This window comes from Meriones unguiculatus, chromosome 9 (genome assembly GCF_030254825.1).
Source record: "Meriones unguiculatus strain TT.TT164.6M chromosome 9, Bangor_MerUng_6.1, whole genome shotgun sequence".
In the NCBI taxonomy this organism is placed as follows: Eukaryota; Metazoa; Chordata; class Mammalia; order Rodentia; family Muridae; genus Meriones; species Meriones unguiculatus.
In genome coordinates, this window is record NC_083357.1 from 46,653,117 (window position 1) to 46,664,329 (window position 11,213).

At 47.6% G+C, this 11,213-nt stretch overlaps 1 protein-coding gene across 4 annotated transcripts; it reads right to left on the reverse strand.

Moving 5' to 3' along the window:
* Positions 1 to 287: 287 nt before the first annotated feature.
* Positions 288 to 8,896, reverse strand: Amer2 (APC membrane recruitment protein 2). Of its 4 annotated transcripts, none has more exons than XM_021664824.2 (3): positions 8,649 to 8,896; positions 7,263 to 8,458; positions 288 to 7,091 (listed from the first exon to the last, which is right to left on the reverse strand). In XM_021664824.2, exons 2-3 carry the CDS (start codon positions 8,227 to 8,229, stop codon positions 6,220 to 6,222), a joined length of 1,839 nt encoding a protein of 612 aa, XP_021520499.2. In that variant the 5' UTR covers positions 8,230 to 8,458; positions 8,649 to 8,896; the 3' UTR covers positions 288 to 6,219. The 4 variants fall into 4 exon arrangements, with proteins under 4 accessions (XP_021520499.2, XP_021520500.2, XP_060247074.1 ...); XM_021664825.2 differs by having other exon boundaries at positions 7,470 to 8,458; positions 8,649 to 8,873; XM_060391091.1 differs by having other exon boundaries at positions 288 to 8,458; positions 8,649 to 8,895.
* Positions 8,897 to 11,213: the final 2,317 nt, after the last annotated feature.

Here is an 11,213-nt window from a genome sequence, read left to right on the forward strand (position 1 = left end):
TCTACTTTCATTTAAGTGACCCAGATTTGAAGATGTCTGAGTGCATCTCAAGAACCAGGAACCAAGACTGCATTAGAAATGTGTGTTCTTGTATAGAGGAGAAAGCTCATTATTAACCCCCCCCCAACATCTGCCAGCCTACAGTTCAAAGGAGTAAGAGCTAGCATTGATTCGCCCACTGTGTGCCATTACTACACAGAAGCAGGGGACAAGCTGACCAAAGGTGGGTGGCATGTGTACGAACAAATAATCTCGTTAGTTGTGACACTGATGCAGTTTCGAACTGATTTTCCCTAAATACTGAGAAAAGCTTCTCACTGGGATCAAAGAGAAAGGAAACCACAGCAAAGCCTAATGGATTCCCCACTGAAATTGCTTTTCTTGCTATATTATTGGCAAAACAGAGATAAGATTATACAGTTCATAAGTACAATCTAAAGAACTAGAGGATATGGCCCCAAATTTTAACCAGCCTAGCTAGGAAAAAAAGCTGACTTGAAAGCTGTTGATGGCTATTTAAAATCCAAGTTGTTTTACTTGAAATCATCATTTAAATGGCATCTACCATCATAAAAATGGAATTTGATTCTTATAGTTGGGAACTTCAATTGGTTTCTTGCTTAAAATGATTAATTCAAAAGGTGAGTGTTGGCTAAAAAAAACAAAAACAACTCTCCAATTAAAGCCTGGGTTTCGGAGTCAGGTTCAAACTCTGCCCCCGTTATTCACAGAGTGACTCGGGCCTCAATGACCTGCAACCATCTCAAAAATTAGTTTCTTCCTCTGGAAAATGAAGCCAAAACAAACCAGGCATGCTTCTTGTGAGCTATGAAGATAACACTGGACAACGAGTGTTTTGCTTCATCTCTAAACACTGCAGAAAACACAGCCTGTGGAGGCTAGCAGAATTAGCCAGGAAATGATAGGATGTGCTCAGTAAACATCAGTTGAGTGAGTTAATGAAACGGAAAACGTAAATCGAGATCCCAGGGCCACTGAGGATGGATGGCTTACAAGGAAGATACTTGCATCTGGGATTCAGAGTTGGACCAGGATAAGGACAACTCAGCTGCTCCCTGTTTAGGCAGACAACAGACCAAAGTTGATGGTGGGGAAACTGGGCCCTTGTGAACTGCTGTTAGGGGTGCAAAATGGCGCATCTGCAGTGAGAAACATAAACGGTCCTCAAGGGCTTCAGAAAGAAAATCCCTGTATGGCCCAGCAATTCCGCTTCGGGGTATTTATATCAAAGGCCTTGAGGTCGGAATCTCGGAAAGCTTTTTCTATTCTCATGCACACTGGGGCATTATTCACAGTATCATGTCTGTTGACAGGTGGCTAGATGAATAAAATGCAGTATATGTGTGGCACAATGAAATCGGCAGCCAGAAAGGGAGGACTAGATACATGACAAGGTGGATGTTGCCCCTGGGGGGTGCTATGCTCAGTTAAATGTGCAAGTCATAAAAGCACAAAACCTACCAGGTCCCACCGTTTTTGAGGTATTTAAAACAGTCTACAGAATGGTGGTTGTCAGGGCTGGAAGGGCACTGAAGGGAGTTGTGAAAGGCACAACTCCCTGTGCTGATCAGTGAGCAATCAAGTGCCCATTATCCAGGCTGCATGAATTCACGCCATCAGCAGTGTGCCTACAGTGTGTGAACTGTGTCGTACATGTACAAATTGAAGAGGGCAGACCTCGTGCTGAATGTTCTTACTACAGTGAAAATACACAGAATACTCAGAACAAGACTAGTCTAGGCTTAAGGTAGGAAAACAAGTGAAGCGTGCCTGGAATGGGCAAAATCCTTTCAGGGAAGAAGTGTTGCCATGACAACAGAAGAGACTTCTGTCTGTACTTTCCTTGTTAATCTCTAGAAGGAGAGGGTGCTCCAAAGAGAAGGAAACCAATTGTTTGCCTATGGCCCACAAAGGAACAGGGAGCTGCAGGTTTTCCTGTGTGTGACCCAAGCACCAATGTCTTAGACACAAGGCTCGTTTTATCAGTTTGGAAGTGAGTTGGCTTTTCCTGTTAGAAGTGAAGTGAGGCCAATGGTTTCAGCAGCTTTTAGCTCTGTGTTATCCCAGGACATTAAACAGTTTATAGCCTACCCCTAGAGACTAGGGAAAGAGGGAAGTGCAGAGAGAGAGAGAGAGAGAGAGAGAGAGAGAGAGAGAGAGAGAGAGACTGCAGTGAAAGGGTCAAAAGGAACAAAAAATCTGAATTCAAGTCCTACCAGGGAGACGGTTTCACCTTGTATGGCTGTGAAGAGGGTGGAGAAACTCTCAATAGTGTTTCCAGCAACACTTGCCCAGGAGAGCTGAGCAAGCATTGGCTACTGTCAGAAGTTTTAAAAGCACCTGTGTGGCTTGATTTACTCCCCCCATCCCCAGTCTGCTCCAACGTGCAAACTATAAGTGATGCCCACAAATGCAAGACATGCAAAGGTGACATGGGTTTAATGAACACTGGGAAAATCCAATGGAAGCACAGCAACATGTAAGCCCCCAACTGGATTTTTTTAAAATTAAGTAGTAGATACAGTACATGCCCTGGAAACAAGTGTTTGAGAAGGTGTCTCAGTGGAGGTGAGCCAAGGCCTCACACTCCAAGTACAAGGCAGACATCTGCAATGACTTGGAAGCAAGGAAGCAGCAAAGCATATTAACACAATCCAGAAGGCCAACAACATGGGGAACAACTATGCTGAAAACAAAGGGAGAGAGAAAGCCACGTGAGTCAACCTCTTCTGATAATCCTCTCTGTGAGGAGCTTCCCCAAGTAGACCAGAGAGATGGCAGCAATGAAAACGCTTAGAAAGTTTGGTCAGAGAAATCGTAACACCTGACAGGGACTTTTGACCTTGACAAATGAATCAGCAAGGGGCTCTTTGCATATCAATTTCAATGAATGAAAAGTGTGCAGGACATCGTCTGCACAGATTACACAGGAATGTATATTTGCACGTCAGTAGGCAGACGTTTGTGCAAAATGCATCTCAAGAAAGTCCTGATGATCTGTATTCCATTACTATTACATGAAGTAAAAAAAATGTATTTCCTCTTGTGATTATTTAAAATGCTGTAGTAAACAGAAGTGTCTCCCACTTCTTGGTGAAGGAGAATAAGCCCCACTGCCGGCAGAACCAAAGCAGGGCTAGATTGGCTTTAAGTTGAGTGTGTGTGTGTGTGTGTGTGTGTGTGTGTGTGTGGTGTTGTAGATATCTCAAATACAAGTTGTCTTTGTGCAGAGCCATTAAACTGACAAATTTTTGCCCAACAATGGCTTTGGCTTTTTGCCCTTTCCTCCTTTCCTTTTAGGCAGTTCTTTGCCCCAAAGGTGCCAAACCAATGGACCTTAGAACTGTACATACCAAGAAAGCATAATTTGTTCATGTCCGACCTTTATCTAAAAAACAAAACAAAACAAAACAGCAAAGAGTCCTGTGCAGTCCTCACAAGACTATTCAATAACAGATTCATAAACAGTTGCCTGTAAATCTAGAAATGTCTTGCATTGAAGATAAAGTAACTCTTGGCACAAGAAAGCAACTCTGATCCCTTTTCTGTGTTTGGAGAAGGCTGACTACTGTCCCACTTGCTAATGACTAAGGACATTTAATTCCTGGCCAAGTCCTTTACTTGACTGGAATGGCTGCTGTTCTTACATGTTCAGGGTAAAAGATAAAAATCAGGAAAAAAAAAAGTGTGGTGACAAGAATTTTGTAAGCAAAACCTTTCTAAGTCTTTTGTGGGTGATTAGTTTCCAGGGAAAATTAAAATAAATCTTCCTAAAATTTTTCTTCACTCACAAAGAGAGGATGCATAGGGGGTGAAGGCAGAGCACTTGGAAGAGTGGCTCCTGCTACTTCAGCAGCCAGCTGCCATTCCTCTGACAGTGTCTGACCCCATTCTTCCTTTGCTGCCTTTCCTACACAGCTGAGCAGGAGCAGACGAAACCCAGCCACGAAGTCATGCAAAGGTGAATAAATATAATCTCTGCAGGGAAAAGCACAAGGGGGGAAAAAAAGCTCCTTTGTTTCCTGCTAGAAGCAAAATCTATATTCTCTCCAGTTCTAGGGGGAAAGCAACTGCATTTGAGGGTCTAAATATTTCTATCAATATTATTCAAATTTAAAGTCTCTTCTCAAGGGCAGAGATGATTTTCAAAATATTGCCAAATCTCAAGTATTTTGAGATGTCTTTTGTCTGTTGGTTTTTGTCCAGATGAATTCCTGAGCATGTGAGATGCTTGGGCGGTTTCTGATAATGAGTCCAGAGTGCTTAGGGTGATGAGGACAGAGAGGGTCTCATCTAGAGACATGGGAAATTAAAATTTAAAGCATTGCTTTGAGATAGCATCAAGGACCTGAGACAATGCAGTAAAAGTCAGCAACCTGACCAACTAAGGTATGCAGCAGCCCCCCCCCCCCTTCTGAGGGAATAGGTACAAATCACAAACGGAAACACACTCCTCTATGCCTTATCAACTTTTCCTTGATGCCCACTTATTTTTGCTTCCTTCGTACTATTAAAATAAGTTTTTCATATATTTAGCTTCTTTTTTTCTTTTATAAAATATAACTAAAATCTTAAAACACAAAATAGCAGACCATTTCTTAGTCATCTCTCTAGAACTCAAATTACACTGTGCTCATATCATTCACACACATGCAGGGTCCCTGGGATCTGTGCCATCTCCCTGGTGGGCAGCAGCACCTCTGGTAGAAGCTCCGGCCCTCTGAGTGAGATGCTCTGAAGTGCATATCCCCAGAAGGATATCAGTTTAATCAGCAGACACTAATAGCATTCTAGGAAGCCCTTCACTGTGTCATTCAAACTGCCAAGGCATCAACCTTTCATCTGAAATATTAGAAAGCATATATCGAACCAAACTGCTTCTCAAAAGATAATTTAGTAGAATGTTTACACACTTAGGCTTGGTAGTATCATGTGAAGAACATACTTGTCTCAGGAATAGGTTTATATAGCAAAAGTCAATAGTTTTAAACTTGTATTTTTCTATTATTTCTTGGAATGTTCATTTTGGACTTCCTATGTTTGGGGAAATGGTTAGATCCAACATTTTATAAACCAGGTAAAAATCTCTGGTTTGGGCGGAGAAACAGACTCTTAACCAAGACCAAGCAAACCATTGTTCAAGGGCATCAATCCTATACATATATGTATATAATACAATACATTTGTATTGTGTTTGTGTTTGTGTGTGTGTAAAAAAAAATCCTAATAAATCAAAAGCTGCACTGCCCCAGGCTACAGTACATAAAGAACCTCAATGATTTATTATCATATGCAGCTATAAGACCAGACTTTAAATTCTATATAATTGATGGGCTGTAAAATGTTAGCCATGAGATAAACTGTAAAATATGCTTTAGCTACACATAAGGCTGACATTTACAAACATCAAAATACCGTATAATTAGCATTTAGTGAGATCTTTCCCTGATCCTGAATTTTGCACCGAGAGGGAGGGGTGGATCCAAGAATACACAAACAAACAAACAAACAAACAACACATAAGCTACTAGTGAGCTTTTTATTTCTCCTCAGACAAATGATCTGAACCAGCCAAACCTTCTCTGTTTTCGTAGAGATAGAGCTTTACCTATTTGCATATCTGGCAACCGGAAGCCTAGGGACTTTCTACCAATCAGCAGTCCCCTCGTCTTGTCACATAGCTACATGGATCTTTGAGCTTTTCAGGTGTTTTCCACGTAAGGATAGAGCAAAGTCACCCCCCCCCCTTATTTTTATTGGAAAAAGAGGCAAGAATCCTGTTGTTTAGTGATTCCTCAAGGCCCTCCTGACTCTAGAACAGCCTGGTAGCTTGGTGTTGTTTGTTTGTTTGTTTGTTTCTTAGATCTGGTTGAATCTTATTTTCTGCAAAGGCAAGAAAAGGTGACTTCTGAGTGATCCATGATTTAAGGGGAAAAAGAAGGGGAAAAAGATTTTTTTTTAAAAGATTAAAAGAAAAAGGAAAGTGCTAGAAAAGACTTCTCAGAAACTTATCTGAACTCCAGGTGTAACATTTGCAGGGTGTCCTACCCTTGCCTGCAACAAAGACTTCTAGGCCATATGGAGAAGGGTGGGTCTAAAGTCTTGGCTCTGGGGAAAGCAAACTCCCTTCATTGGTTTCCAGGGGAAAGTTGTATTCCTTAACATACGGCCCATCCATCCTCCTTGGCCTTGGAGACCTCACAACTTTTTGGCACTGTCATGGCATGCTGCTGCCCTGATGGTGGTTCCAGCCAAGCCCCGGTTGCTGACCCTCCGGACCAGCACTTTGGAAACTGGGATTTTTGTTCTGGGCATCTCACTCCTGGTTGGTTGCTGGTGCACCACAGGATGGCTGGACGGAATGTTGGAGAGATGCTTGATGCTAATCGGGATTTTAGAGTCCTTCAGCAAGCTGCCTGGTGTTCTCAGAGGACAGGTGATCGTGCCTGGAGACACCGGCTTTAGCCGGGACAAGCAGGGGGGGTCCTCCGTGGCAGGAAGAGGGGCTGGACTTCCTTCGGGTTCCGCATAAAGATCGTAGAGAGCATCGCCGCTGTCGCTGTCCCTAGCAATGGCCACCTTCTTGCTGCTGCTGGCGCTCTCTTCTTCTGGGCCAGGAGTGCTGGAATCCCAGTAGCCCTCGTCGCTGTTAGGGACGCCGCCTTCTTGATGCTCCTTCTCTGGCTGTTTGGGCTCCTCCTTCTGCTGGGACTCCATGGGTATCCTGTGGAGCCTCCTGCGCTTGACGGAGGACACATCCTTGTCCACCTCCCCACACCGGGCATCAGCGGAGGTCTCAGGGGCCAGCTTGGTGTCCGAGGCGGTGGCGGCCTTCGCCGCGCCCTCTTGGGGTCCTTGTCCTTGGTCCTCACTCTGGGACAACATGTCCCAGAATTCCGGGAGATAGGTGTCATCCACCTCGTCCGGGCTGGCCATCTCCTCCCCTCCTCCTTGGTAGGCCACCACGTTGGGGTTCTTTTTAGAGAGAACTGGCTTGCCTGGCCCGGGGGCATGCTTGTCACAGCTGGGGCCTGCCTCTTCTTCTGGGTCTGCAATAATATCTCCACAGCCTGTAAGAGAGTCAAAGCTTTTCAGTGAAGTCACGTCAGAAAACATCAAACAAATACGATCTGCCGACGGGTCTGAGGGTGGATCAACAGAGGAAGGGTCAGGGACGGCAGACGCCCGGCCGCTGCCACCTTCGGAGTCGACAAGGGGGACGGTCTTTATCGGAACGTCACCTGTCCTGGACGCATCCTCGGTCTCCTGGACCTCACCGGCTCCCGACTCGAGGGCTGCCCCGGGCTTCTCCGCGCGCCGATGCCCCTCGGCGTCCTCTCCCCGGGCGCTCTGGTCGCCAGGGCCGGAGGGGCTGGCGGCCTCGAGGCAGGTCCGCGCCGGGACGCGCTCGGCGGACGCGCGCGCCTGCTCTCCCCCTGCGGGCTCACCTGCTGCGTGTCGCGGGGCGTCCTGGCCCGAGCTGTCCGGGCGGCGCGCGGCTCGGGGCGGCTCCTCCTTGACGCACTCCAGGCTGGCGGTGAGCGAGCCGGGCAGGACCAGGCTTCCCGGGCCCGCCGCGCGCGCCGCCTTCTCCTCCTCCTCCTTTCCGCGCTTGTCCCTCCGGTGCCAGCGCATGCTGCTGAAGATCCCTTTCAGTCCCCTCTTTTGTTTGCCGCCAGCCTTGCTCGCCTCGGCGGGGTCTCCCTTGCCGGTCTCGGATCGCCCGTTCTTCTTGAGCAGGGAGAAGAAGCTGTGCGACTTGGCCACCGAGCTGCTGGCCAGGGAGCCCAGGCCAGGCCCGGCGGCTTTGGGGGGCACGGTGCTCGGCCGGGCCCCGCCGTGATCGCCCCCGCCGGGCGGCTCCTCCTTTTTGCTGCCCTCCAGCACCAGCACCTCGGCTAGTCCGTCGTGGGTCCTGCTTCTCACCATGCCCGCCGGCCCCGCGCTCTTCCCATCCCCTTTGTTTTTGACCCCAAAAATGCTGGGCATGGTGCCCCCCGATTTCCTCTTCTTGAATAACTTGAACGCAGCCTTGTTGATCTTCCCCGACGGCGGCTCTGCGGCGGGCGTCTCCGCGGCGCACTCACAATGCGAGTCCATGTCTGCGGCGAGGGCCCCGGCCTGCTCCTGCCTCCTGCAGACCCCCGCGCGCGCGCCGCCGCGCTTGCTGACAGCCGCGCCGCCGCCGCGGCTCCGGCCCGTCTCCATGGAAACCGAGCGGGCTCAGCCGCTGTCGTCAGCCGCACGCTCGCGCCAGGCCACTGTCACCCGCGTTCTAAATCAACCTGAGCTGCTCCCGCTGCTGCGCTGTGGCTGCTGCGACTGCGGCGGCTGAGGCGCGCAGACCGGACTATCTCCCCTCCTGCCAAGAGCTTATATAATACCCTGGGCGCCACATAGGTTTTCGTGTAGCAGAAGCCTTCATCGCCGCCCTGAGCTGAAAGAAAAAATAAATAAATAAGTCAATAAAAAATAAATAGAATTCGCAGTTATGAGCAATCGGATCTCAGTGTGTCGATTCTCACCAGCTCAGGCTCCTACTCTAGCTCAGCCTTTTCCCGGGAGCCCAGTTTCAGGCATCAACACATGCTCCCCTGCACCCACAAGAACAATGCCTTTTCCTTTACCATCTATCTCTGGCTTCATGCAGCCTCCTGTCTTTCCCGGATCCTTCACATAAGTTAACATGTGGGCGTAAACCCAGGAGGTACCATGCCAGTCTGCCCACGCCCGTATCCGGTCCGGTGCTCAGTGTGGTCCTCAGGTTGATGCCGCTTTCTGATCATGTGGGTCTGATTGCCTGTTACAGAAGCAACAGCCATCAGTCAGATAACAATTAGCAGCTCTCACGAAAGTGCAACCCGTCCCTGGCGGAAGGTTACGGGTCCTTTGGGAAACCATGAAGCTTTTATCTCACACCCCAGTGACATGGGGCTTAAGTCACAGAACTCACTGTCCGGCTTACAGTTGGTCACAATAGATTGAGCACACTGAGAACTTAGCTTGGAAAGCTCTGGTCTGTCTACAGGTGGGCCCTAGAGGCCTGGGCTCCGTCTTCCTCTTCCATTCACGGGTACGGTATGTATGCTCCACTCTGTGCCACCCTGACACTGGCTAGCAACACCCCAAGACCCACTTGCCACCTTCTCCAACAGGAGGAGTGGGGGGGACAGAGTCAGAGGTCCCTGAGGTGGCTCTGACACCACTGATCTAGAGGCAAAGAAAACTCCATTCCAGAGAACAATCATGTCTGGGGAATTTTTCTGTGTTCTGACATTGAAGACAACCACTAAAATTATGACTTGTCCTGATCAAGGGCTTCCTAGCAAAATACGGATTTGGAAAAACTTCATGTTTTCTAATGTTTAGTAACATTATTCTTAAATATTATTTGATTATATATACTATTTGCATATGAATACAAATGCAGTCTTTCCTGCTTCTCTTTTGTTTCTTTTCTATGAGTTACTTATGCAGATTCAGGAGCTGGCCAAGGCAGCTTCCACGGTTCACATTTAGGCCATGGAGTTGAGAGTAGTTATATCGCTCTTTGTCATTTTGATGAAAAACTGCTCCAAACTGAGGCTAGGTTCTATGGACTGTTCTGCTTTCGGAGTTCAAGCCCCACTAGCTCTCTCCACCTATTAACTCTTTATGGACAGGATGTAAGACAGACGTTTTAAAATGATTTTTCTTTTCAAAATATTTATTTCTTTTCTATGAGTGTGGTGCGTGCCACATGTGCCACAGCGGAGGAGAACTTGTGGGAGTTTTCATCTTCTACCGGGTGGGTCCCAAAGATCAGTCTGTCAGGCTTGGTGCCGAGACTCCATTCCTATAGAGCTGTCTCGCTGGCCCATTTCTTGATATCCTAGTTGACTATTTGACATAATGGAGTAGAGCCCCATTTGCCCTGCAACACATGAGGTGTGAAGAACTATAAAGAGAAAGTCATTTGTTATTTCTTTGAAAGCTTTTGGAAGCCTGCTTTATTTCTTTAAACATGCCGCACCATACCACATACACACACACACACACACATTACGCACAATGCTGGCTAGATATGTGGGTTACTATAAAAGTAACTATGTCATTCTGAAATTGCTTCAGAGCACAATTGGGAAGAAGAAGCAGCCTGGAAAAAGTCCAGGTCTCTGAGCCTAAGAGTTGGAGTAGGTGGCCTGCTTACCCAGGAGAGCACTGCCATCCACCAAGACAGGCCAAGTGTAACTCATCTACATAAGAATCCTTGATTCCCCAGGCAGAAAACTGACCAAGGACACTGGGGTTTCTGCCATTCCATTGGGACACAGATGCTCAAAGGGAAAGGGACAAAGCCTTCAGTGTAGGGAAGGCTCCTTGATGCCAAGTCCTCCCCCTGTGGAGGAAGGAAGCAGGATACTGCAGTGCTAACCACTGCAGCCAACAGGCAAAGGTGAGCTATAGACTGACCGAGGACTCCCAACCCCCCCCCCAGGTGGGAGAGAGCATTTTACAAGGAAGTCCTCAAAAGGACCACACAGGTTGGGCAGAGGGCGGGATCAGCAGGATGTCTAATGGTTTAGAACCCAAAGCATGCTGCTGCGTGGCAGGCTGGATTGAAAGGCCAGTGTATGGATTAAGGCAGAGTGTTCTTCACAGAGATGGGCAAGAGCCAGGCCTAGTGGTGCAGGCCTGGAAGCTCAGCTACATGGGAGTCTGAGGCAGGAGGATTGAAAGATGAAGGCCTGATGGGATTGAAAGACAGGTTACAGAGAGGTGTCAAGACCAGCCTGGGCAACCTTAAGAGACCCTGTCACATGAAAAGTAAAAGGAGCCTCAGGATATAACTAAGAGCTAGGCAGTTTTCTAGTTTGCCCTAGGCCATAAAATCAAACCCCATCCTCACCACCTCCACAGAGTGGGGCAAGCAGGGATTATTTTTGTACAAAATAAGAGATTCAAGGTGATTTTTACCCAGAGGCACCCAGGTTTTTTTTTTTTTTAATCTTCTTTTATTTTATTTTTCTCTCCTCCATATAGGCTTGATTTAGAGAGTGAAGGCTGGAGAGAATACAAAGGGGGTTGAGGGGAAATGTCCAGTGGCAGCTGCTCCAAAATAATGATGACCTCCACAAACGATGAGCAGGACGCTTTGTTGGAAAGCACGTGTGAGTGCTGCTTTTTCAGAACAAGGGAGGGCTCATCACTGA

Excerpts from the sequence above, each read along its gene's own strand:
- Amer2 (XM_060391091.1), bottom strand. The coding sequence starts at position 8,229 with ATGGAGACGGGCCGGAGCCGCGGCGGCGGCGCGGCTGTCAGCAAGCGC.